General features: G+C 40.3%; 2 protein-coding genes across 5 annotated transcripts in view; one reads left to right on the top strand and one right to left on the bottom strand.

Annotated features, from left to right (window-relative positions):
• Positions 1–468: 468 nt before the first annotated feature.
• Positions 469–18,256, bottom strand: LOC109550278 (uncharacterized). Its single transcript, XM_033836949.2, has 5 exons — positions 18,223–18,256; positions 8,270–9,025; positions 7,938–8,074; positions 7,360–7,517; positions 469–5,660 (listed from the first exon to the last, which is right to left on the bottom strand). The coding sequence occupies exons 1-4, from the start codon at positions 18,254–18,256 to the stop codon at positions 7,491–7,493; spliced, it is 954 nt and encodes a 317-aa protein (XP_033692840.1). The 3' UTR covers positions 469–5,660; positions 7,360–7,490.
• SMAD2 (SMAD family member 2) overlaps positions 9,003–27,019 on the top strand; it is a 103,221-nt gene continuing 85,204 nt past the window's right edge. For all 4 annotated transcript variants that reach the window (XM_073790700.1, XM_073790699.1, XM_033837723.2 and 1 more), the window contains exon 1: positions 9,003–9,145. The gene's annotated coding sequence lies outside the window, so the exon portion shown is untranslated. The remainder of the gene's footprint in view (positions 9,146–27,019) is intronic.

Below are 27,019 nucleotides of genomic sequence, written 5' to 3'. Positions count from 1 at the left end.
AGCTTGCAAAAGCACTATTGTTTTTGTGTAGACTTCTCCTGGCTGCCGTCCGATTTAGGGAGTCTTCATTTCAGGCACCAATGTAACTGGAAGGAGTGCTGATCTGGGACTTAGGACACCCTCGTTCTAGTCCTGGCTATGTCATTTATTCACCATTCAACAAGCAATTATTAAAAGCCCACTATATGCCAGGCACTGCGTCTAGCCCTGTTGACTTAAAGTTCAAAGACACATACCCTACCTCAAGGATCTCACTTTTCAGAGAAAGAGGATAAAAAATATAATAAGTCCTGTGACAGGGAGGAGGGGATCTATTCCCTGCTGAGGAATAAAGAAAGAAGACGTAGGAGTGAGGAAGAGGCTGACCGGTAAGTTGTATTGTTTCCTGCTTGTTTGCTGTCCCACAAGCATTTCAGCTCCTTGAGGAAAGAGAGCCTTTTCTATCTTAGTCATTTTTTCAAAAACAACTTTATTGAGACGCACCACACAATTCATCCATTTAAAGGATACAATTCAATAGTTTTTAGTATATTCACAGATTTGTACAGTCAACATCATAATCTATTTTAGAACACTTTGTTACTCCAGCAAGAAACTCTGTACCCATTAGCAGTTAGTCCCTATCCTATCCACCTCGGCTCTCAGACTTAGCCAACCACTAATCTACTCTCTATCCTTTCAGATTTGCCTATGCTGGATGTTTCATATAGATGGAATCATACAGTATGTGACCCTTTGTGACTGGCTTCTTTCACTTAGCATAATGCTTTCAAGGTTCATCCATGTGGTTCATTACTTTTCATGGCCAAATCATATTCCATTGCATGGGTATGCCACACTTTGTCCATTCATCAGTTGACAGGTCTTTGTTTCCACTTTTTGGCTCTTATGAATAACGCTGCTATGAACAATTGTGTATGTTTTTAAGTGAGTATATGATGCCATTTCCCTTGGGTATACACCTAGGAGTGGAATTGTTGGGTCATATAGTTACTCTGTTTAATCTTTTGAGGAACTGCCAGACTGTTTTCCAAAGTCCACTATTTTACATTCCTCCCATCAATTTATCTACATCTTTGCCAACACTTGTTATTTTTTGTCTTTTTGACTATACATCCCAGTGGGTATAGGCACCTCAGTCAATTTTGTATCCTTAGTGCCTCAAAGAGAATCCAGTACGGGCAGATGCCAATTTATTTGTTGAGCGAATTTGAGAACATTTGTCATTTGGGGTTTCCCAAAATCTGACCTCCTTTCCTTTCTGGGGGGTAATCTAATGATTATTGGAGTGAAGCAGATCCCATTAACAATATAGGTCTCAAAAAATGTCAGCTCCTTACTTTCCCAGACCTGCCTGCAATTCGAGCAAGGAACGTATGTTAAGCTTAGTAAACCTAATGGATCCGCCACAGGCTTCAAAGCGGGAGCCCTAGTAAAACAAAGTAGGTTTGGTGGAGAATCCATTCTGGGGGCAATAACAGCCACTGCAGTGACATCTGGTTTCCAGGAGCAATAGCGCTGGGAGTGCCAATGGTGGATGGTACCTGTGTCCAGTGCTACTGAACTGGAAGTGTAAGCTGAGGTATCCTGTTTTGAACGGTGGTGGTCACCTCCTTCAATGTGTTGTGCTGTGATGTTGGTTGTGATCCTAGCTGCTGCCCAGACTTCCTTGCTCTTGCTTACTGTCGGAGCCTGTTTCTGCAGACTTCCCAGCAATTTTGTCAGCCACCCAATACCCTTTCACAAACTGCCTCTCTCCTTAAGTCAGCAATGTCAGTTTCTTCTGCTGCTTGCAACTAAGAAACTTGAAAGTTACAATGAATCTTGCATGGGTGAGTGGGTGGGGGATGGATTGATCAGTGGATGAAGGCAGCTACCTGGAAACAGCGTTTTGAAGTATGAGTAGAGGTTCCTCAGGCACAAATGTATTCCAGGCAGAACAAAGAGCACAGCATAGGCACTGAGGAATGGGAGAGCATGGTGTATTGGGAAAAACGCCAGGATTTCAGTCTGGGTGGGATATAAGGACAAGGTGGGGAGTGGTGAGGTGTAAAGCTAAAGAGACTAGCCTAGGACAGATTGTGAAGGATCTTTTGGGTTACGCTAAAGAGTCTTGATTCGATCCTTTTAAACAAACTATCAGTTTAATCAACATAGTGACATAATCAGATTTGCATTCAGAAAACACACCATAGGGCTTCCCTGGTGGCGCAGTGGTTGAGAGTCCGCCTGCCCATGCAGGGGACACGGGTTCGTGCCCCGGTCCGGGAAGATCCCACATGCCGTGGAGCGGCTGGGCCCGTGAGCCATGGCCGCTGAGCCTGCGCGTCCGGAGCCTGTGCTCCGCAACAGGAGAGGCCACAAGAGTGAGAGGCCCGCATACCACAAAAAAAAAAAAAAGAAAAAAGAAAAGAAAACACACTATAATTTTTAGAAAATTCTGCCAGGAAAGAGAAAGAATTGGAGGAGAGGAATACCAGAGACGGGAAGACCAATTAAGGAGCTATAGCAAGCATTACAATGAAAGATGCTAAAGTTATGAATCAAGGCAGTGAGCTTGAACAAGAGGAATTAGATCTGAGATATATTAAGGAGGTAGAGGAATTTTTGTCCTCAATATAGGAATTAAGAAGGAAGATCACAGATGACTCCAAGATTTTGGCTTAAGTAAATCAAGAGATGGTGATGCCATTTATGCATGCATTCCTTCAACAAACATTTAATCATCACTTATTGTGGGAGGTGCTGATACAATGCAGCGAATCAAACAGACCTGTTCCTACCATTGTTGTGGTAACAAGTACTCTACATTAGTCCCCGTTTATGTGTCTTCTCAGGCTTTTTGGGCCTCTTGCTCCTGTCTCAGCTGCCACCATGAGCGACTTAGTTAAGTCCCTTGTGGTTTGACAGCCCAAGGATGACCAGCCACATACCAACAGTCTCTTCCCACCACTTCTGAACTCCAGGGCAGGGACCTGCTTTCTGAGTGACTATCAAAGAATATGGATAACACAACTGGGAAGTATGGGAAAGTTAGCTCCCTGTGGGACAAGCTTTGACCAATGACAAAGAGACAGGAGACAAAGATAAAATTCCTCTCTTCCTTGAATGTTCCAAGGCATGAGTCCTCCATATTGTCTGTCTGGCCAAGTGGTTGCAGCTGTCAAGAGATTGGCTGTATCTCCTCAAGTCTTTCCATGAAGCAGTGTTCAGCACAGTAATGCATCCCTGTGCATAGCTCTCCATTCTTCCTTGCCTTTTCCCTGTTCCTGCCCTGGGATAATATCTCCTAAAGAAAGGACCAGCATCCTTGCATCAGGGTCTGTTTTCTAGGGAACTGGGCTAAAACACACCCAGAAAGGAAAACAGAAGATGATGAGTTTATTTTTCACATGCTTTGAGCTTGAGGGAAAATTATCGATCCATTCAAAAATATGTATTGAGTGCCTCCAGGTATGCTTGAAGTAGGGATAATATGGTGGACAAAATAGACATGCTTCAGTAGGAATATTCTGGTGAACAAAACAGACATGTTTCCTGCTCTTAAAGAGCTTACATTCAGCAGGGAGAAGTGACAAATAATAAGTCACAGTACAGAAATAGTGGACATGATAATTCTAGATAATGATAAAGAGTTTTAAAGAAAACTTTTAAAAGGTGATATGATAGTGTGACTGGAGTGCGTGTGTGGAGCGGGTGGTTCTAATCTAGACTGGGTGGTCAAGGGAACAGAGAATAGGTAGACGAAAAAGCCTCTTCCAGAAGGAGGAGCAGGTCTTCCACAGGAGGTGCCTGGGAGAATAGATGTGGAGATAGACATATTTGTCTAGTGTTGGGGTTTAGGTGGAGAGAGGAAATTTGCCCCATTTTAGCTGTGAAATAGTTGGTCTGGACATATGCATAGAAGGTAAAAGGGAGATTGAAGAGAGTAGCAAAGGCATAGGTGAGGCTGTAGATCAGGGACAGGTCAAAGAGTCAGTGGGCAGTATCAGAGCAGGAAAGGTAAGACACTATGTGTATAACCCCTGACACAAAGTGGTCATGGGTCTCTGGAAAAGCCTGGGCCTCGGTTTCTTTAGCTGCAAAATAAGAGCATTGATCAGGCTCCATTACTGTATGAAGGCAAGGAGGAGCTGATATGAAACTTCTATGTAGCTATGTAATTCACCCCTTGAAAGTCACAATTGCAGTCTTTAGAACCCAGTAGTAATTGTCTCTCTCCCATCATTAATTACATTCTGGCCACTCATCAGCTAACACAATTGTCAGACTCTTTCAGCAAAATGTCTTTTTCATAGCTGAGGACTCCTTACAGTAAGGACAAACAATTGGGGCTCATTAATTCAATCATCAGGACACTGATTATGCATCTATTGTCTACTCTAGTCAGTTATGTTAAATAAGCTCTTCAGTCTTCATCAGAGCAATTATGCTAATAAGGTTGAAATTTTCTAAGAGCATTATACCTTCATACACTTATCCTGCCTAGCAGCCGCCTGGCTCAGTCAATATTGTCACACACAGACAATTATAATCAAGGCATAAGGCCCTATTGTTGACATCTGACTACCAAGTTATCCCTCTCACAATAGAACTTTGAATAATTTGTCCATTGTTCTTCCAGGGTTTAGACATTGGCCCCTGTTTAGTTTTTTCCAAAATATGGAGATCTCAGATACCATTTAAATGCCTTTATGGGAGTGCTCATTGCACTGCATGATTTTCCAAGTAGTATTTGAACAATCATTGGATTAACTATCCAATGATAAATTATCCAGTAATTCTTTATGCTTTTAAATGTACAGACAAGAAATATAATATTAATTATCAGATGCCTGGAGAACGATGAGAAATATAATTTGTTTTCTCCAAATGTTTTTCTCTCAACCAGAGCCAGCTTCTCTCCCAATGTCATTACCTTTAAACTAAAAAACCTATTTGTACGTTTTATTTTCTTGAGTGATTTTGGCCATGGAATGAGGACTTTCCACCATGAAAAACCAATGCTTTTATGATAGGCACATAACAGATACCTGATAAATATTTGCTGAAGTTAATTTTTTTCTTGTATATGCTATATTCTTGTCTCCAGCATTTCCCATCAGATATTAAATATTTTTTATCTTAATAAAAATTACCATGGACTCTGTGTGTGTGTGTGTGTGTGTGTGTGTGTGTGTGTGTGTGTAGAGGCAGGTGGACACATCTTCAACATAAGTTCATTTAAAATATCAAATTTCATTGTATTGAGATAAAAATCCAGCTGTGTTGGATTTCTTCATTTACAACAAAAGTAACCCCACACATTTGTTCTTTACATTTTGTACTTAGGTTATCTCATTTAATCAGTTGCAAATAACTGGATCCTTCTTTAAGATGTAGTAATACTCACTGCAACTTAGTTCCACGAGGATGAGCATATATAGAGATTGGATGTTGACAAGATACTCAATAGTTGTACTGAGGGTAACTACAAACTGGAAGGATGGGGCAAAGCTACGTAGAATGCTTGCAGACCTTTGACACACATACAGCCTTTTTCTGCCATACAAATGCTGTATTTCACACTTCTTCAATTACGTGGTATTTTTTATCTTAGGTTGTGGGGAAACAACTGAGAGCGAGATGCTTGCCGTCCTTGTCCTTCAGGAATCTGCAATCTAAATGGTGAGACAAAACACTCACATGAGAAGTTAAAAACCCGCTCAAGACTAAACTAACAGATCAAGACATTACTCAAAGCAAAGTCATGGTATGTAAATCATTCTGACCATGAGAGAAAATTTATAGGTGAGTGATATCCTTTGGGCTGGAGTAACCAGGAAAAGCTTTACAAATTTAGCCGAGTTCTAGCTTTTGAATATGAGTTCTAGCTTTTGAAAAATCAATACATGGATATATATATATAGATATATATATACGTACATATATATGTGTGTGTATATATAAATACACATATATATCTTCTTTAAAACTCTACAGAAGAATTAATGATAAAATTTAAGTTTTCCACTCATGACTTCAAGGTTCTCTTTCTAGAAGCAACCACCATTACCATTTTCCTTATATGTCTTTCCAGTACATTTTACTACTTTTAAATAGATTCTGAATTGATTTTGATTTGATTTTTCAGTATCATGCACAACAAAAGGTTAAACAAGGTGTCTATCCATACAAACATAAGACTTACTCAATATAATTTATACAATAGGGACCTACTGATAGGTCTTGAGATACCCTAGTGGATTTCCAAGTTGATTGTTGCCACGGCAATCCCTGCTCCATCTGCCTTCAGTTTCTATCTTGACCCACTTTGGCTTAGATGCATTTCTAGCTGAGAAGGGATGCTCCTTTTCTAAGCCTTTTGGGGACTGCATTGGTAGCCAGATTGCCCCTCCTCCCCTTTCCTCAATCCTACAAATCCTGGAAGGCTTCCTAAATGAAAGAGTTAGGGATCCAAAGTCTGACACTTTGGAGAGACGGTCTTAGACCTCAAGCATATGATCCATTGAATTAATGTGCCCCTCAAAGTACCTAACTCCTGTACTGGGAGCAGATTCTTCTGGAATTCCAGCCAGATCTGCTTCTGTTTCTATTTCTATTCACCCACATAGACAGCCAAATGCACACCCTGGTCACATAGGAGAAAATACTTGTGTGACCCAGGGTAGCTTTTTATAGGCCATTTCATATAAAAACTGTTGGCTGTGTTAGTAGGGAGAAGGACCAAAAACCATAAACAGCCCTCCTACTTCTAAATCGAATAGCCTTTGCCCTAGAACATCCTCCCTGGTGGCTCTGGGAAGCGGAAAGAGAAGTATTAGGATGTGGAACAGCTCCACCGATTGGCTTCCGAGATCCCCTTCGCAAGCTGTTTTTAAAAAGGGGTGAGTAGAGCTGCCTCTAAACTGACAATGGGAGACACCACCCTGGGGGTAAACTTTTGAAGGTAGAATTTCTGCTGAATGGGTTCATCTTAGCATATGTGTTGCAGGCAACAGAAGGGAAGAAAGGATAATGATTATTGGTTTTCTTTTAACTTAGCCCTGTGCTAGTCACTTTCATAATTATTACTTTATTTAATCATCACTCAACTATATTTAAGTAGCTATCATTGCAGGTGAGTTTCACTTGCCAAAGGTCACATATTTGGAGCATGCTCTTCATCACAAACTTTCGATGAGAAAAGTACTTCCATGTTTGAGGAGAGAGATGGAGGAAATGCAGGAGATTTTTAAAGGATATTTGGAAAACCTGTAAGACTCAGAGGATGACCAAGTATCTCTCCACATTCAACTGAAGGTACCCTCCTCAGGGAAGCCTTCACTTCAGAAAAAAATATATTTCAAGAAGTCTTACTGTTTGAAGTGGTCACTTGGTACTTCCTGCTTACTGATTTGAGATCTAAGTTTCTTTTCACCTTCAGTTCTACGGTGCTCTCTGCCTAACACAGTAGGTGCTTAATAAATGCTTGATGTGACTGGTTGGGTTCAATATTTCGGCAGAGGCTCGGGTGTCTGTAAGGTAAAAGTGACAAAGTTACCCGATTGGGGTTATGACTCCACTAGCTTTGCGAAGCCAGCGGCTTAGCGGCTTGTCGTGCAGATGAGCGAGGATGGGGCCTAACAGCGCCTGAACAGTGCAGAAATGAAGGGGAAGGGAAGATAACTCAGCAATTGAGGGGCATCGTGCCAGGCACTTATGTTCTAGACTTCACAAGACCATTCAGAGCATGCATTACTAGCACCATTTTTAACGAGGACAGAACGACGGTTCCGGTTAAAGAAGAATACCTGGCATCCCCTTTCCCTGGCCCTACATCCCAGAAAAGATCCCAGCCCTGGGCTTATTTACATCTCGGACCCCGCCCCCGTTTACCACCACGAGGGCCCCGCCCACTCATTCGCAGAAGGGCGCGCCCAGAGTGGGTCCGGTACCCGAGCTTCTGCAGAAACCTCTTCTGCCCGTGGCTCGTCCCGTCCTCTGGGCTTCCCCGGGGATGAGCACGTATCCACTCCCGGCTTGACTACTGAAGGTGGGCCAGGCGGCCCCCGACAGGCCCCACCCAGTGGCGCTGGCGAGAGACCGGGAGGGAGGTCAGGGCCGAGGTAGTGAGGGACGGGTGGTCGTTAGCGCAGCAGGTTACGTGCCTTCCCCTCCCCTTCCCAGAGCCTCTCGTGGGACCGCGCAGGAGACTAAGCCAACCGAAACCGCGGGCATCACACCCTGCCTACTCCTCCACCGCCCCGCCGGCCACGCCTCGCCTCACGCTCTACGGGGGAGGCGGGACCAATCAGCGAGCGACGTCTCCCTTCCGATTCGAGGCCCCCGACGCGCGGCTCACACCCCGAGCACCCCGTGCGTTGATTGGCTGCACGCGCCGCCGGTCCGGCCGGGAGGGCGGGGCGGCCGAAGGGAAAGGAGGTGGGGAGGTAGTGGCCCGCGACTCTCTGCGCCCCGCTCGCGCCCCGGCCTTTCCCGGGCGCTCGGCCTCCTTCTTTCCCTCCTCCGTTCTTCCGTACGCGCCGAGCGCTGCGCTCGGCCGGCGTGCCTCGCGCCCTAACGGGCGGCCGGGGGCGCCAATCAGCGGGCGGCAGGGTGCCAGCCCCGGGGCTGCGCCGGCGAATCGGCGGGGCTCGCGGCCCGGGGTGGGAGGCGGGTCTACCGCTCGGCCGCGGCGGCGGAGGAGCAGCTCCCAGCCAGCAGCCAGCGAGCGCCGAGCGAGCCGCCCGGAGGTGGGTGCGCCGCGCCGCTGCGGCCGGCAGCGGAGGGCGCAGGGCGGAAGCGGAGGTGGGCCGGCGGGCGCAGCGGGGGAGGACTCGGCCGTCCCGGCCGCCCGGGGTGGGGGCGAGGCGGGCGCGCGCCCGAGGGGAGGAGGGGCGGTGGCGGGACGCGCGTCCCCACCCCCTCCTTCCCGCGGGCGGCGTCCGGGCCCGCGCCCCCTCCTCGCGCGCCGGGGTCGACTGCCGGGCTCCGGCTGGGGGGCGGGGCGGGTGGCCGGGCGGCCGCGAGAGTGATTTCAGTCCTGCCTCCAATCGCCCATTCCCCTCTCCCCTCCCAGCCCCTCATCCCATTCGGAAGAGGAAGGAACAAAAGGTCCCGGACCCCCGGCTCTGACGGGGCGGGACCCGGAGCCTCGGTGCAGGTAACGCCGCGGCGCCCGGCGGGCCCATGGGGCTGGGGTGTGTCAATGTGGGGCTCGGGTCGGTGAGGCTCGCCGCGTCACCTGGCCTCGGGGGCCGGGGGCTGGGGTGTGGCGAGGTCGGGGCCGCGGGGCGCCGGGCCCTCGGGGTGCGGGAGCGCAGGGCGGGGCAGCCGGAGGGACGGGGCCGGCAGCCGGAGGGACGGGGTCGGCAGCTGGAGGGAAGGGGTTGGCGCTCGGAGCTGCCGCCCGCCCGCTGCCCGGGGCGGGGGCCGGCTGTGGCCCGTCCCCTGCGCCGCGAACACACTCGGTAGTTTGTGGTTGTGATTTGCAAAGCCCGGAGGGACGGAGCTCTGGTTTCGGGAGTTGTTGGGAAGCCGAGTTAGGAGCGTGCGATACTTTGCTTCCACTTTTTTTTTTTTTTTTTTTTTTTGGTGCTGTAACCTTTGTTAACCATTCTGGTCTCGGGGTTCAGAATCGCTTGTGTGTGCTCTCACACAAACACGCACACGGCTGATACTCTGTCCAGATCCTTCTCTACTCGCTTGTGAAAGTTGCTCTGTGAGCGGAGCCTATTTGTTTTTATCACACGCCTTTAGAGAGCACGCTGATTGATTTCACGTATTTCAAACTTGGTTTTCAAATCTGCAACTTTGTTTTGTTCTCTCCTGGGGAATACTGCCCTTGGGTTGAGTACTTTCGTCTTTTACTTACTTAACCGTTTTGTGGTTATGGTTTCCTTTTGATCCTAAACAAAAGAAAGACAGTACTTAGGTTAGTTTTGTTATTTCTTTCTCCTGACCCTTTAAAAGCTAAATACTACCGGTTTGTTGTCAACTAAACCTTTATTTAAAAAGAAAAAAATTTCCAGGTAAAACGAAAATGAAGTAGCATTTTCCATCTAAGTCCTGGCATGTTTGTTACAGTTTGGAGTATCCTAAATTTTGGTGTTTTAAACTTTTAAAACGACGCAAGTAATTAATAAATAAACAAGTGATCACGCAAACTCCATTTTCCCAAAAATGGTCCCTGAAATTTGAATTAATTTCCAGAATTCTGAATGATTAGTTCCTTTTCTTCTGATTTCATGTGAATTGAACCTTCACCACTGATGGTAAGGGTGCTTTCCTTGAGACTAATAAGATAATACATTTTCTATTATTCTGAAAATACATTAGCTAATTTTCTAGCTTTGATACCCTTTAAAAAAAAGTTTTTCTCACATACATGTGTAAGGTAAATAATTAAATTAAATTTGGTAAGTTTTGATGTGAATAAATAAGTGAAGCAAATATACACAGAGATGGGAGAAATAATGTAAAATGGATTTCATAAATGTATCATGGTTGGAGGATTTTTTTTTCATTTGCCTTAAAAAACCATACAGGGTATTGATAGAATTTTCTCCACCAAAAGGTCATTTAGAAAACATTTATATTAAATTCAGGAAGTAACACTGATTTTATTTTTAAAGTTCCTTAGTGTTTTTTTTTTTTTTTTGCCATAAAATTAGCTGTGGTAGTAAGTAAGAATAGTTCAAGTCTATGGGCATATCTAAGGTGATTACCCACTTACACTCTTAATGTTAAAATTGAGTTTAAAGTAGTTCATTGGTCTGTTTTAATTAATGTAATGTGATTGGTAACATCCATTTCTGGACTTGTTTTAGTAAGAAATTGCTGTTAGAACTTGGTTTTTATACTCCGTTCTTACCTTGTACAGTGATTTCACATTATAGGAGTTCAACAAAGTTTGGTTTTTCAAGGCTGTAAGTTAACCTGTGCCTAGTCATAAATGGTCAGATCTCTACACACACAATCTGTAAGGTTCATGAAATAAGAATCTTGTAAGAAACTGTGCAGAGTAATGTCCTGTTGTTTGTGGCTTGTCAGGCTTGGTGTGTGCTTTAACTCTTAAGTAGGAATTTGGGGATAGTTTTGTATATTTCAGCAGAAATTCTCTTTAGTAAGAACAAAGGTTGTTTCTACTTCAAGATGGCAAAAGGTCCCCTTTTCATTTTCATATTGTAAATATTACAAACATGTTGCTAAAATTTTGTTACTTCACATTGGGGGAAAATCCGTGAGTGAAAAATAGTTTAGTTACATAACCTGCTGATCAAAGACCTATTGAATTTTTACATTTTGCAAATATTTTCAGCTTTGGCTTTTCTAAAGGTGTGAAAGCACTCCTTATTCTTGTTTGGTTTTGATTTTGTTGGCTTTGTACTTTAGGACTTCTCGTTTTGTAGCAGCTTTTTTACACAGGTGTTTTTGTAATGCATATAAAAGTCGTATTTAGTGCAGTCTGGCAGATGGAGTCTCATTCTTATTCTTGGGACAAGAGTCATTTTTAGAGGATGGCGGGGGGCATGTCTTTTGATGGGAGTAGAGGAGCCATTTTTATCTGTAAGAGGAAAGATTGTAAGTATTGCATTGTAAAGGTATGTCAGAAAATGTGAAATAAAAAGATTTCAAAACCAGTTCAGGAGAGGTTATGCATTTATTCAACAACTAACTTGTATTTATTGAACAGGTAACATTTATTCATTTATTAAACAGTAAAACAGCCTTTTGCTGTGTGTCAGGCCCTGAACTAGGCAGTGAAGTAACAGGGAACAAGTGTATCCCTGTTCCTTGATGGGATTAGAAAAGTGGAAAATCTTCATATCTCCTTGTCCTGTCCTCCAGTGTTTAGAGTAGGAAGATCATGTTAATGTACAAATTCAGGACTGAGCCAATTCCTAACGTATGCTTGCACGGCTTTCTTTTGAGTTTAGAGGACAGCACTAGGGAAGGTGTCACGTGTTAACTCATATTGTCACCGGGAATAGGTAGTGTATTTTTTGGGGGTGGGGGAACTTGTCACCATTTTTGCACAATCTCTACAAATTGAAGATATGACTAGTCTTTCAGAAGTATATTTGTTGCTGAGCAGGTGAACACTTGTAGAGCTAAGCCTAATTTGGCCTTAGTTTGATTATCCATTGCCTTTTATAGAAACCGGTTAGGGAAAGAAAGCAAACCTGAATCGGTCAGGTTCTAATGAAAGTATCAGAAATAAAGTATAAAAACAATTAGCTAAACCGAGAAAAAGGATTGGGCTGCAATCTTGTGTAATGGAAAGGCCCTGGGTTTTGGCGTCAGAGAGACCTAGGCGTATAGTCAGTTTCTCAGTCACTGTATTGGGCAAATTACTTAACTCCTGAGCCTTGGTTTTCTGATTGAAAATGGAGGTAATAACACCTTCCTCTTAAGGTTATTACATACAAAGAGTAAATGATTGTGATGAAGATACCTAAGCACAGTGCCTCAGACTAAGGGTCTTCTCAGAAGACCTTTGTTCTCTTCTGGTTGTAGCTTTCACTTGTTTTCTAATTCAGATGATTTTCCTACACTCTTCTCCTTGATCTATTATAAAATACATTTGAGAAACAGACACTTAGCGAAAAGGTCTAAGGTAGGCAAATTGTCCTAGTCCATACCTTTCAGTTCTAGTCATAGGAGAGAGATTGTGACCCTTAATTAGAACCTGTTGGCATTTATTTCAAATGTTTCTAACAAGCAAAGTTATCTTGCTTCTAAACCCATAGTAGATTAGAGACAAGTAGATTGTGGGTCATGTGGGAGGTTGAGGGGAGTCTAGTGAGGGGTGGGGTAGGAGGATGGGGAACTGTTAGCCTACTGTCTATTTTAAGGAAAAACAGATAACAGTCTGGTGAGGATAATGGAGATAATCTACAAGACACAAAAAACGAATACTCAGAGCCTAACTAGCATGTCTGGAACCATTCAGTGCAGGACCAGACCTGAAAACATAGTAATGAAAGTTCATCGATTAGATTAAATCATATTTGGGAAAATCTATTTAAAGAGAGCGGTAATCTACATAATATACTTTAGATTGTCATTCGGGATGATTTACAAATGTTCTTATTAAAGGGGTAGAACATGGTTCTAATGACTTATGACAGATCCAAAGTACCTGCTCTGACCAAGGTGCTTTTCATTTGTTTTGCCATTCAGAGTGCCGTGATTCCAGACTGAAAAATCTTTCATGCTAGGCCAGTAGTAAAGAAAGGTGATCTAAATGGTGTTGCACCCCAGGCCACACCTTTTCTTCGGAGTAAGTCATTTTTTTGTCAGTCTGCAGGGGTGTTGTGTACAACTTTTCACTCAGGTTTTAGGATAAAGTATGCTAGAGATTTCTAGGACTGAACAAGTGTGGACAGTTGACTAGTCTGTCTGTTGGGGGCTTCATGCTTCTTTTATGTGACTTCTTTCCAATATTAGCCTTGGTAATTTTTTTTGATCCTCATCTTTCCTATCTCAGGGTTACTTTCTAAACCATCTACTCCATCAAATATTAATTGGTGACCTTGTAATTTATAGCCTTAGCTATTTGGAAAAAAGAAAAGGGTCTTTTGTTTTTAAACCAGTAGTACAAAAGTTATCCAGCCTTTTTTGTTTAAAAATGCACAGTTTGAGGCTTATTGCTTATCTCTGATCAATTTTTTAAATTTATTCCATTTTATTTATTTTTGGCTGTGTTGGGTCTTCTTTGCTGCGCATGGGCTTTCTCTAGTTGCAGCGAGCAGGGGCTACTCTTCGTTGCGGTGTGCGGGCTTCTCATTGTGGTGGCTTCTCTTGTTGCGGAGCACTGGCTCTAGGCGCGTGGGCTTCAGTAGTTGGCAGCATGTGGGCTCAGTAGTTGTGACTCGCAGGCTCTAGAGCGCAGGCTCAGTAGTTGTGGCACATGGGCTTAGTTGCTCCGCGGCATGTAGGATCTTCCCAGACCAGGACTTGAACTTCACCGTGTCCCCTATATTGGCAGGTGGATTCTTAACCATTGCCCCACCAGGGAAGCCCTCTCTGATCAATTTTGATCATTACTTCAGGTTGATATAATTGTGATGTGTTCAATTAGGACATATTTCAATGCTGATAATAGGTAGACATCTCAAGGATAGCTCTGAGCTTCAATTTCAGTAATTTCATGTAGGGAGAATGTAATTTTGCCAAGCCAGATGGATTTAGACCCTGCCTCTGGTTTGGCTAGTTAGCCAGAAATATTAAGGTAGTTAAGGTAGTTGTGGCTCACATATGTGCCTTACATTCTAGAGTGTGTACGCGTTCCTCTTAGATATAAGTGAGCCACACTGACAGGACAGATGCCTGGTAATTTAGATCTTTAAGTTTGTGCTTTTAAGAAAATAAGTCCTGAAGTGATTCATTCTCATTAAAATTTGTGAGTTTACTGTCAACTTGTCACAAATTCTTCCAGATAGTTCTGTAATTTTCAAAATCTCAGAATTACTTTGGCCTCAAGACTAGAACAGTGGAAAGTGAGTGCAGACTTTAGTTTTGATCTGTTCAGTACACATGTCCAGTTTGCATCTGAAAACCTGTAGTGCCCTACTGTGACCTCCCTTCTCTTTCGGCGGGAGGGCATAGCTTCAGGTTTAATGGCTGAAGAATAACTGGGAGGAGCCACTGGAAGTTCATCAGATTTATTACCTTGAGTCTTTCAGTTCAGAAACTCGATCTGAGGAAGTAGCATAGTAAATCTGTGATCTTGTAGTTTGCCCGTTGAAGATAAAGTACATTTGCATATGCTACTTCAGCTTTTCCAAAAATTCTATAACGGGATAATGGTTATGGACTTGTAAATATTAAGGAAATGCTCCGTCTTAATCATCCTTCATTATAAAATGTGGGGAGGTGAATCTGGTTTTCAAAGTTCACAGAATAAACTGATGAATGGTGCAACGGAAGCTGGGCCCATGGGCTTTCTTCCTTGATTTGAATGAACTATGGAAACTTTTTTGTTGACTAGAGGCGCTCTATCTATGGCAGTGAATGCAAATTTTTCATGTTTAGACCAACCTTTTACTTTGTAGACAGGTGGTTAGGCTGTAGTTCATGTAAGCCTGCCAATTAAACTTTTCTTTGTAAAATGTTTTAAGTATCAGGAGGGTTCCGCTTTTGCCTGAGGTTTGTGCGTTGGCCATATTTGCTCTAAACTAGTTTTCAAACCTAATGCACACACATACCTTTATGCACACAACAGCAACCAGAGAGAAGGCTCCTACCAGCAACAGCAACAGCATTATGCAGAATCTCAAAATGTAAGGGAAGTGACAGTTGCTGAAGCCCTGCCTGCTCAGTTTTCCTCTCATTCTTTGGCCCCCAGGAAGCCTTTGAAGCTCTAGAGGAGTAGTAGATCGTAGAGAAGAAACTTTCTGTAGACCCACACCATTCAATATAGTGGACACCAGCCACATGTGGCTATTTAGCACTTGAAATATGGCTTCTGTGACTGAGGAAATGAATGTTGAATTTAATTTTAATTAATTTTAATTTAATAGAAAGTTGTGTTGGGCAGTGCTACTCTAGCCTTTGCTTTAACTGCACTTTTACACCCTGAGGACTTGTACCCAGTTGATGTGGGTGTAATTTGTTGCTTCAGCAGAAGGTCAATACAGACTCTGGGAGTTTGAAGGGAGATTGGAGTACTGAATATTTGTGCTGATTTGAGTCTGGGCTTGTGTAGTCTCTTAATAGTTGGATCCTTTTTCACAGTCCAGGGATGATAAACTAGTATGTAGTTTTATGTTTACAAGCTGAATATAGACCTATGGATTCCACACAACTCATTAAAGGTGAAAGGAATGTAACTCAAGTAAAGAACAGATAGAGTCTCTTTACACAGCAGTCCCCATATAATGGGGACTTTCACTGAAGTAATGACCTGCTTTTAGGGTTAAATTCAAGCTCTAACATTACATTTTAACAGTCCATAAAACTGAACACATGAATGTTTTCTCTTTGCTTTTAAAAGGCACATTACCCATCGCTCTCCATGGGGCCAACTTAGGTTTCCAGTTGGCAGTGTCTTTCCTTACTAGCGTACAACTTTGGGAAAAAAGCATAGTTACAGTGAGAATTGAGAAATCTGGGTTTTTTTTGGTTGTTGTTCTTAAAACTAGTTTTTACTTTTTTTTTTTTTTAATGCTTTCTATTGTCCTGGTTTCTTTGACTAAAACAATTATAAAAATCCAGGTCATTAGTAAACGTGTGATACATGTTTAAATGTGGATGGCCAAAAATCTAATAGTGATTTTATACTATTTCAGCAGGAACTTAGGTGTTCGTTATGAGGCAGCACCATCACATTTCAAGTATTTTATGTTGAAATATCTAACTTGATTTTCTTTTGAAATAAATATTTATATAGGTATTTGGAGAATGTTTTGTATTTGCAGTTTGAAGATATTTGAAATCTACATTTACTTTCTATACTTAATGACTTCCTTTGTTCTAAACTTGAACCTTGTGAAGTGTTTTTTGCCACTCTTTTTCATATTCGCCTTCCTGCTGCCCTTTTAGAAGTCATCACTGAATTCTGAATTGCCAAGTTTAGCAGTCTTTTCTCCATTATCGTACTACTTTCTTCAGTGTTTTTGCATCATTGACTATACTCTCTTTATCTAGATTTCTAAAAAATCACCTAAAGAGACATAGATTAGGCCCATTCCTCCTGCTACAAATGTTGGATAAAATGTAAAACATTTTTGGTTTTTATATATATATAGCTGATCTAGAGAGGGAGGGGTGAGAGGGAGAGAAAAGTCCCCAGGTACCAGAAATTTAGAAAATCAGTTAGTGTCAAGGAAAAGCTGGCCTTGGGGCATTTATTAGATAAATAATTCAGTAGCTGGGGCTGGGGTTGTAATGCCATTTGGGGAAAGGAGATAAAATTCTGGGAACTGTATACTAAAATATATATATATCTATATCTCTGTTCCGATATCATTGAAACTTCTGTGGCCTCTGAGAAAAACAAGCCTCAAGCTTCTCTATGGAAAAACTAGAAAAACACTAGTTTGTAGTGTTTTTTGTAGAGGGACTTAAATATCACATGAAGGCCAAGCAGGGTAAATAAAAAGCAGACACTAGCTAGATGTAGCATAGTGGGTTTTTTAAATAGGTAATACATTATTGTATTCAGATTCAAAATTCCAAATTCAAAAGATACAAAAGGATATACAGTGAAAAGTCTCTTTGCCAGCCTGTCCCTGCCACCCAGTTGCCTTTCCAAAGGCAAGTAGCATTACTAGGTTTTCTTGTATTGCTCCAGAGATTTTATGCATATGTGAGCAACTTTGTGCATATATTACCTTTTAGTACAAAAAGTGGTTCTGTATTTTGCTTAATAATGCATCTTGTAGATTATTCCATGTCAGTACATAATGAGTACTTTTAAACTTTTTCTTTTGGTTGCACAGTATTCTTCTGTATGGGTGTCTATAATACATTTCATCAGTCCTCTGTTGATGGACATTTATTTCCAGTCTTGTGGTATTAAAAATAGTGCTGTAATAAATAACTTTGTTTATACATCATTATACACATACATAGGATAGATTTCTAGAAGTAGGTCAGAGGATATCTACATTTGTATTATTTATTTTAGGGAATGTACTTTATTCATTTTTTGAATAGGTAGTAAGAGCACATGGTGCAAAATTCAAAAGGGACAAAATAGTAAATATTTCAGATCTCTTAACTCCTGCTACCCAGTTCTGTATCCTTCTAGAGCTGCTCTGTTCAATAGTTAGCCACTAGCCACATGTGGCTCTTGAACACTTGAACTGTAGCTAGTCCAAATTGAGATGGGCTGCATTTGTAAAATACACACTAGATTTTTAATAATTAATTAAAAATAGAGTGTAATATATCTCCATTTTTAATACTGATTACACATTGAAATAATATTTTCGAGATACAGTAGGGTATATTAATAAAATTATTAAAATGATTACTTTTAACTATTTTTACTTTTTTAATGTAGCTAATAGAAAATTTACAATCACATGTGTGGTTTGCATTCTATTTCTGTTGAATGGCTCTGGCTTAAAGAAATTCCATATATATATATAAACAAGTCTGAATGCATGAGAATTCCTCTTATCAGGCGGGTTTTTTTTCCTTTGCATTATAATCTAGCGTCAGAAATCTCGAAGTTGGTTAAAACATACCAGGTGGTTCTTTACTGTCACATTTACTCTCAGCATTTACCATGATCATAGTGGGTCTCATCAGTGAAAGTCATGCTTCCATTGACTTTTACGATGTTTGTCCACTTTAGAGAGAAGCCTGATATTACTCTTTTTTTAAAAAAAATTAATTAACTTATTTATCTTTGGCTGCGTTGAGTCTTCGTTGCTGTGAGTGGGCTCTCTCTGCGGTGAGCGGGGCCTACTCTTCGTCGCGGTGCGCGGACTTCTCGTTACGGAACACAGGCTCTAGGCGCATGGGCTTCAGTAGTTGCAGCATGTGGGCTCAGTAGTTGTGGCCTGCGGGCTCTAGAGTGCAGGCTCAGTAGTTGTGGAGCACGGGCTTGGTTGCTCCGCGGCATGTGGGATCTTCCCAGACCAGGGATTGAACCTGTGTTCCCTGCATTGGCAGGCAGATTCTTAATCACTGTGCCACCAGGCAAGTCCCCTGATATTACTTTTGCTACATGTTTTTGAACCTGCTCCAATCTGCACTGGTTGCCTACACGTAGTACACAGCAGTTGTCCTCGGATCCCCCTTCACTGTCATTTTATGGGGTTCACTGTCATCTTATGGGGTTCCTTAGCCTTTCTCCTTTGTTAGATCTCCTATTCTTTTGCTCTCCTTTCTTTTGATGAAACATATCCTTCAGGACTTCCTTTGAGAGAGAGTGTGTGTGGAAAATATTTGGAGATGTTACATGTCTGAAAATACCTTTATTCCATCCTGGGTGGGTAATAGAATTCTAGGTTAAAAATAATTGTTTTTCAGAATCATGAGGGCATTGCTCTGTTGACTTCACTTAGTGTTACTGTTGCGAAAATCAAATCCATTCTGATTCTTTTCTGTATGACCTTTCAAAAAATTTATCCCTGGAGACTTTTGGCTCTTCTTAGCATTCAGAAGTTTCATAGCCACCAACCTTGATGTGGATGTGTTTCATCCATTGTCCTGGGGTCTTGATGGGCCTTTTCAATCTGGAAGCTCCCATCTTTCAGTTCAGGGGATATTTCTTGATTTCTTTGACTGATAATCCCCCCCCCCCCCCCATCATCTCTGATGTCTTTCTGGAAGTTCTGTTTGGACATTTGACCTCCTGAACTGGTCCTCTAATTTTCTTCATTTTTCTCCACTATTTTCCATCTTCTTGTTCTGCTTTCTGGGAGATTTCCTATACTGTATCTTCCCACACTTCTGTTGTACCCCCCCCCCCCCCCCCCCCCCCGCCATTTCTGCTATCAAGTCATCCAAGAGCTTTTCTTTTACACTTTGAATGTTCCCTTTGTAAAGTATGTTTCCTTTGTAGAACATGCTGCTCTTGCTTCAGGGTTGCTATATTCTCTCTTGTTTCTCTGGGTATAGTGATGATTTTGACGATGTTTTCTTTCTCTGTATAGTCTCAAACTTCTTGAAGGTTGCATTTTTCTGTTTTTGCTTGCATTTTTTCTCAGATAAACCAAGTAATTCTTGATTAAGAAGGTGGGGGTCTAAAAAGCTGATTGGAAACTAAGCATGTGGGTCTTCTTTCAGTTTCACTGTAGAGTGATCTGAGTGGACCGTTTGTTGGTAAACTCTCAATATTAGTATCTGTATGTTTTTCCTCCTGGGTTGGTCAGGTAACCCAGAGAGGAGTCTTGATCTGACTAAATGGGTAAAGGTCTGGCTGCTAGTATCTTGGGAGCCAGAACTCAGTGGAGGAGGGGGTTGGGAGTGTCTGCTTTTAGTGTGCTTATGTTCATTTACTCCCTCTCTTCTCCTAACGGGACCCAGGCCATCTCCTAGTACAGGTAGACTGTTTTACTCTCTGCCAAGAATAAACATTTAGTCTTCTGGAGAGGAGAGGAGCAGTTACCCAGTGGCATAGAGTGGGGAAGTGGATCTAAGTATCTGATTGCTTCTCAAATATCCCTCACCCAATCCTGCCTATTTTATCTCCTTCCTCCTTCTGGCCCTCAGTTCCTGCTGTGACTGGTGGTGTCTGCTACTTAACCTTTTGAGAATTCTGCTGTGTAAATCAGGATGTTTCTCCACAGGTAGCCTAGAGTTAGTAAGTAGTCTCTGATCTGTTCACAGTTATTACTCATCCATCCATTTTCCAGTTATCAAAATTTTGCTTGTTTTCTTCTTACTCTTCTCCCTATCCTCATGAAATAGTCTTTTCTTTTTTCTTTTTAAATTCCTTTATTGTGTGTTGAGTTTGTTTTTTGTTTGCTGTCTGCACTTGCAATCCACTGATTAAAGTTTTCCATTAAAAATTTTTAAGGATAACCCTCTGAAAGAATTGGAATAGAATGTATAACTCCAAATCAGTGGGGATGAGGCGGTGGAAATAAAGAATATGTGATCATTCAACTAGAAGGCAGGAAAGGAGAAAAAAGAAGCAAAGAAATTGCTTAGGAATTAGAAAACAAAATAAGATGATAGAAAATAAGCTTAAATATCTCCATAAACCAATATATAATTTCAGATTAAGCTTGCTGGTTAATGGAGAATGAAAAATTAAAAATTGACTAAATGCTTTTTATTAGTAGATACACTTGAAACTATGATGACACAGTTTTAAAGTAAAGGGAAAAGATGCAAAAAGATGTACTAGGCATAAACTCCATTTGGGCTGCTGTAACAGAATTCCATAGACCGGGTGCCTTATAAAAACAGAAATCTATTTCTCACAATTCTGGAGGCTGGGAATTCCAAGTTCAAGGTGCCAGCAGATTTGGTGTCTGGTGAGGGCTCGCTTCCTACTTCATAGACAGCTATCTTTTTGCTGTAACCTCATATGGCAGAAGGGGGCAAGGGAATTCCCTGGGGTGTCTTTTATAAGGGCATTAATCCCATTCATGAGGGCTCCACTCTCATGACCTAATCACTTCCCAAAGGCCCCACCCCCAGATACGATCACATTGGAATTAGGTTTCAACATGTGAATTTGGGTGCAGGGCAGGGCAGGTGTGGTAGGGACAGTCTATAGCAGTCTATACGGTAACATTAGCAGAATTATAAGGGTAAGTCAACAAATGTGTAATAATCATTGTAGGAGATTTTAACATACCTCACAGTAATTTAAGAAGAGATAGGTAAAAAATAAGGTTTTACAGCACTGGAAATGTGCAGTTAGCAAGCATGCAACAATTACAAATATATTCTTTTCTGGTACACATGGAATTTTACAAAACTTGGTTATGTACTAGACCTCAGAGCAAATGTTGACAAATTCCTAAGAATTTGTACCTTAAAAATCATGTCCTTGGACCCTAGTGCAGTTAAGTTAGAAACATAACCGGAGGATAGCAACAACAGCTCCCAAATCCACAGTTGTATGCTGAAAAAAACATACTTCTAAATTTAAGAGCAACTCATAAAAATTAGAAAATGTTTAGGATGATGAAAATACTATCAAAACTGGGATACAGGGCTTCCCTGGTGGCGCAGTGGTTGAGAAGCCGCCTGCCGATGCAGGGGACACGGGTTCATGTCCTGGTCCGGGAGGATCCCACATGCCGCTGAGCTGCTAGGCCCATGAGCCATGGCCGCTGAGCTTGTGTGTCCGGAGCCTGTGCTCCGCAACGGGAGGGGCCACAACAGTGAGAGGCCCACGTACCGCAAAACAAAAAACAAAAAAACAAAGAAAACTGGGATACAACAAAAGTTCATTTGCCTATCTAGGAAACTTACAACCTTAAATGTGTATTAAAGAATTAAGAATGTTTACTTAGTAAAGAAAAATAAGTTAACTATACAATGTAATGAGTTAGAAAAAGGAAGGAAATAAAGTTGAGAAATATTAATAGGGGAAAAATAGATATAACTGGAACAACTAAGCATAAGGTGCTAAGTTGAAAAGACTAAGTTTGATAGAGGAGGAAGAGAAGGCACAAATGTGTTAGAAATGAAAAAGGGATAGGACTGCGGCCAAATTGAGATTTCAAAACTAAGAACACTAAGCAGCTTTTTGCTTTCAGATTGGAAAACAGGTAGAATGGAAATTTCTGGCAAAATAAATTACCAAAATTGGCTTAAGAATAAGAAACTTGATTAGATTATAATGTTAAAATTTAAATTCATAGTTAGATATTACACCAAAATGAAATTAAATAAAAATCCTCAAACAAAAAACCCAAACCCCAAGTGAAAATTCCAGATGGGCAAGTTCTATTAAACTTAGGAAGAACCAGTAATTCCAGTGTTATACAAAATGTCATAGAAAAAATCATTTTGCTAGGCAACTGTAATCTTGATACCCTCCCAGCCATCGAGACAAGTGTAGTACCAGAAGGGAAACATGTAGGCTACATCTCACTAACGAACATGGCAATAACATTTTAGGTAAAAATGTTAGTATTTGCTCAAAACAAAAAAAAACACTGTGACTATTTAGGGTTTGTCTCAGGAATGTAAAAATGATTAAACATTAGAAAACCTGTAAATGAAATTCATTACATTAACACATCAAAAGAGAAAAACCGTATGATAATCTCAGTGGGTGAAGGAAAGCATATGATAAAATTTAGTACTTATTCTTGACAAAAATTCTTAGAAAATTAGGAATTAGGGAACTTGCCTAATTTGAGTAAATGGTGTTGGTTTAAAAAATAGAAGTGTACCTATGGCATGATTCCAACGATGTGAATTTCCAGAACAGGTAAAATTACTTTGCTAGAAATCATGGGTGTGAAGGGTAGATTGACTCAAAAGGGACCCAAGGAATCTTTTTGAGATGATTAAAATATTCTGTATCTTGACTGGGATGGTGGTTATCTGGAGGTATATATTTACCAGGACTCACTGAATTATATGTTTAACATCTGTGCATTTTATTGTATGTAAGCTGTGCCTCAATAAAGTTGACTTTAAAAAGAATACAGTTGACTCTTGAACTGCATGGGTTTGAACTGTCTGTGCCAGTCCACTTCTATGTGGATTTTTTTTTCCAATAACTATGTACTACACTATTCATGGTTGGTTGAATCCTCACATGCAGAACTGTGATACAGAGGGCTAACTGTAAAGTTATATGCGAAGTTTTGACTGCATGGGGGGTCAGCACCTCTAACCTCCTCATTGTTCAAGGGTCAACTGTATATAAAAACCAGTGCATTACTATATGCCAGCAAAAAACAAAATCTAAATTTTAAAAAGCCACCCTTTAAAATGGCAACACAAACTACAAATACCTAGGAAAAAATAAAAACACATGGGACCTTAATGGAAAAAATTATATGACCCATACAATATTCAATTATAAGAAGATATACTTGTGTTTATGAATAGAAGCCAGTATCGTGTCAGTTTTCCTCCACTTATTTATAAATTGTATCATTCCAATTAAAATCGCAGGTGAAAGAGAATTCACTTTATCAGATTTCAAGACATATTGTATAGCTTTAATGGTTAAGACATGATGGTATTTGTCTCAGATACAGACTAATGGAAGGAAAGAAAAAAAGCCTAGAAACACAAATAGCATTTGTAATCACTAGGGAAAAGATTCAGTATATGGTGCTGGTGTACTTGATTATTTCTGTTGAGGGGAAGATACCTACCTCACATCATACACACAAAAAAATTACAAGTGTGAAAAGCAAAACTTTACACTTTGACTTTTAAAAGGTGACAGCATATGGAAGGATCTTTAAGAAGGTACAAATATATACATATGATTAAAATACTGATAAATTTGAGCACATTAAAGTGAGCTACTTAAGTATAAAAAAGGCCATCAAAAGTCCCTTGCTAGGTGAAGATACATGTGACATGTGTAATTAACAAAAGACTATTATCTAGAATATATAAATAGTTCCTGTGAATTAAGAAAAAGATGGTGAATGTGAACAAATGATTCAAAGGAATACGATCCTGAAAAGTCAGTAAACATGAAAATATTCTCAAACTTCTTAGTAGTTGGGGAAGTGCTAAACATCGACAGCCTTCTGTGTTGCACCCCATCCTTTTGACAAAAGTTTGAGGGACCAAATAATGTGTTAGTGATACTGGGTAAAATAGGAACTCATATTTCCTTGGTGGGAATGACAATTAGTGTAACCATGTTGATAGTATTTGGTAAAGTTGTATATGTGCATGTCCTACTATGCAGCATTTCAACTCCTTGGTATCTGTCCTAAGGCAGTGGTTTTCATATGTGTTTTTACAGACCTATGGTGGGAAATATGTTTTACATGAGACACAGACTGAATTAAAATTTTTGAAATAATTGAGTGCGCTCTGTTTTCTACTGTATTCTGTTTTTCTTTTTTTTTCTTTTCTGTTCTTTTAAAAAAGATACTTCTCAGGATCAACTAAGTTGATTTCATATTCATTAAGGGTTTACAACCCTCAATTTAGAGAAATGGCAGAGGATAACATATGGTAGAATGTCTCTTAAGAGTGTGTGTGTGTGTGTGTGTGAGGTTGCAGTGTGAAATTGTATTTCTCGCTGTGGAGCTTCTTTTTTGATCAAGAAGTTCAGAAGTTTCTGTCCTTAAAGAGCTCTCATATACGAATGAGAAGATATATGCCAGACTACTCATGGCAGCTTGTAAGAGTGGAAACCAAAAGGAGACTAGACAGTGAACTGTGATAGAGTCATATAATGGAGTGGTATATGACAGCTAAATGAATGCATTAGAGTTGAGGATTATATATGTATAATATATGCTATATTATAACTATCAGCATGGATAGTTATAATAACGAGTGAAAAAAGCGAAGTTACATGAGCAGTGTTTAAAAGTTTGACACAAATTTATAAAATGTGCAAAACTTTATTGTATGGATACCATATGTATCAAAACCCTTTAATGACCATGGGGGAAAGTCAAGATAGTGACTCTCCCTGAGAAACAAGAGGGAGGAGAGTGGGATCATAAAGGTGTTCATAGGGGACTTCAGCTATATCCATCTATCATGTCTTATTTCTTACATCTGATCAAATACTGCAAAATACTGAGAGTTGACAGAGCTGGATGGGAGATCCAAGGGTGTTTTCAATGTATTGATTTTTTTGTATGACTGAAATATTTTTTTCTTAATGTTCCAGCCACAATAAAACCCAAGATGGAGGAATAAGCAAATTTAATGAGATGTACAGAAAATTAGATAACTTATTGATGGGTATTAAGTCCAAAATAAATGGAAATATCTCATTTTCATACATAGGAATACTCAATATCATAAATGAATCTAAATTCATCGCACTTCCAAAGTGCTATAGGGTTTTGGTGGAATTTGACAAGCTCAAATTAAAATAACTAATATAAATTTGAAAAATGAGGGAGCGCTCACCTTGTAGGTATCAAAACTTGCTTGAAAGTAGTAGTAGTAGTAGTAGTGTAGATACGAACAAGCATACCAATGAACAGAATATAAAGTCCACAATCAGACATGTATTTATAGGGATTTGGTATGTGACAGAAGTGGCATTTTGAATTAGTAAAGGAAAGATAAACTATTTAATAAATGGTGCTGATTAAATAAGCTGTCCTTACAGGAGATATTTAGATCGCCATCTCAACCCTTAAAAAGAAATTCCTGATAAGTTAGGCGCCTAAGTGTGAAAGGCAAATCTAAAGTATCTACAAGAATATCTAGAGGGAGCAATATCTTTATAAAATCAGGGTATTTCTTTGTGTCTCAGATTCCTCATTGGTAGATAATAGTACCCACCCCACTGGATTCTTATGAGAATTTAATGAGTTAATGCTTACCAGACTATTACACTAACGTGTCATTGAGTAAGCACTCAATAAATATTTCCTGCTGTATTTGGGTGCAGAAAGGGATTTCTTTAAAAAGAAGCAAAGTTGTGTCATAAAAGATTTTATATTAAAATATAAATTTGTATATACTAAAAGACAATGTAAGAAAATGAAAAAACATTCTAAGGATTTGGAGATTTTTTTGTAATACATATTCAGTGATAGGGTTTATATCAGAATAAAAACAGTACGCAAAGAACAGCAAGTTGAAGACTCTGCAAAGAAAATGAACCGTAGTTTAATAAGACATGTAGAGAATGCTATTTGCAAAACTATTTTACAGTTATTAATAATTTGAAGGTTTTATTTGCTAGTTCAGGATAATCAGACCTCTTACTTAACTGAAACTTTCCAGTGAGTAATCTTGGAATCCCAATTTTACTAAGGTATCACTTGATACGCTTTCTTACTTAGCTGTAAAGATAGTCTTCCTATTCTGTTGAAACTTGCATTGTATAAGTATCAGTTATAGCTGGAATTAGGAACAGAGTTAGAATCTGAACTTATTTTTCAATTCTTGCAGATGTTGGGAAAACATTTCTAACTTTAGTAGAGAGCTTGCTGCCACACTATTGAAGGAAATCTGTATATTATGTAAATGACTCACATCTCGATAACTTGATCATAAATCTAATTTTCTTATTTTCTTACTCCATTTTGTCTTCAACTGGGAACATGGAGGAGTCGATACCTTGTAAAAAACCTAAACTCAGTCTGTTTACATTTCAAAACTATTGGCTAAATATGATACCTTAGCTATTTAAAATGCTCAGCTAATTAAAGTGTATTATCAGCATTACTGAAAAATATTATTTTATTGCATAATTGAAAAATTCTCCAGAGATAATTAGCCAGGAGTCAGCCAGCCATGATTACTAAAACGTGACAAGTTAAGGCTGGTAACTTTAAATGAACACATAGTTCCAAAGTGGTCATAACTGCTCTTCTAAGACATGGGACATTGAAATCATGTGGCAATACTAGGTCATGAGGTTATTCAGATGACCCAGAATAGGCGTAAACATTTCATGTTTTCATTTCCATGAAGAAAAAAAATTTTAACG

The sequence above is a fragment of the Tursiops truncatus genome, chromosome 13 (assembly GCF_011762595.2).
Source record: "Tursiops truncatus isolate mTurTru1 chromosome 13, mTurTru1.mat.Y, whole genome shotgun sequence".
NCBI lineage: Eukaryota > Metazoa > Chordata > Mammalia > Artiodactyla > Delphinidae > Tursiops > Tursiops truncatus.
Note: the sequence above shows the minus strand (reverse complement) of the source record. Positions and strands in the feature narration are given on the sequence as shown.

Excerpts from the sequence above, each read along its gene's own strand:
- LOC109550278 (XM_033836949.2), bottom strand. The coding sequence starts at position 18,256 with ATGACTTTCACTGATGAGACCCACTATGATCATG. Across the intron at positions 9,026-18,222 it reads TGAGACCCACTATGATCATG|GACTGAAATCACTCTCGCGG; the intron begins GTAAATGCTGAG and ends GATTGGAGGCAG. Across the intron at positions 8,075-8,269 it reads TCCCGCCTCCCCCGTAGAGC|CGCCACTGGGTGGGGCCTGT; the intron begins GTGAGGCGAGGC and ends GTCTCTCGCCAG.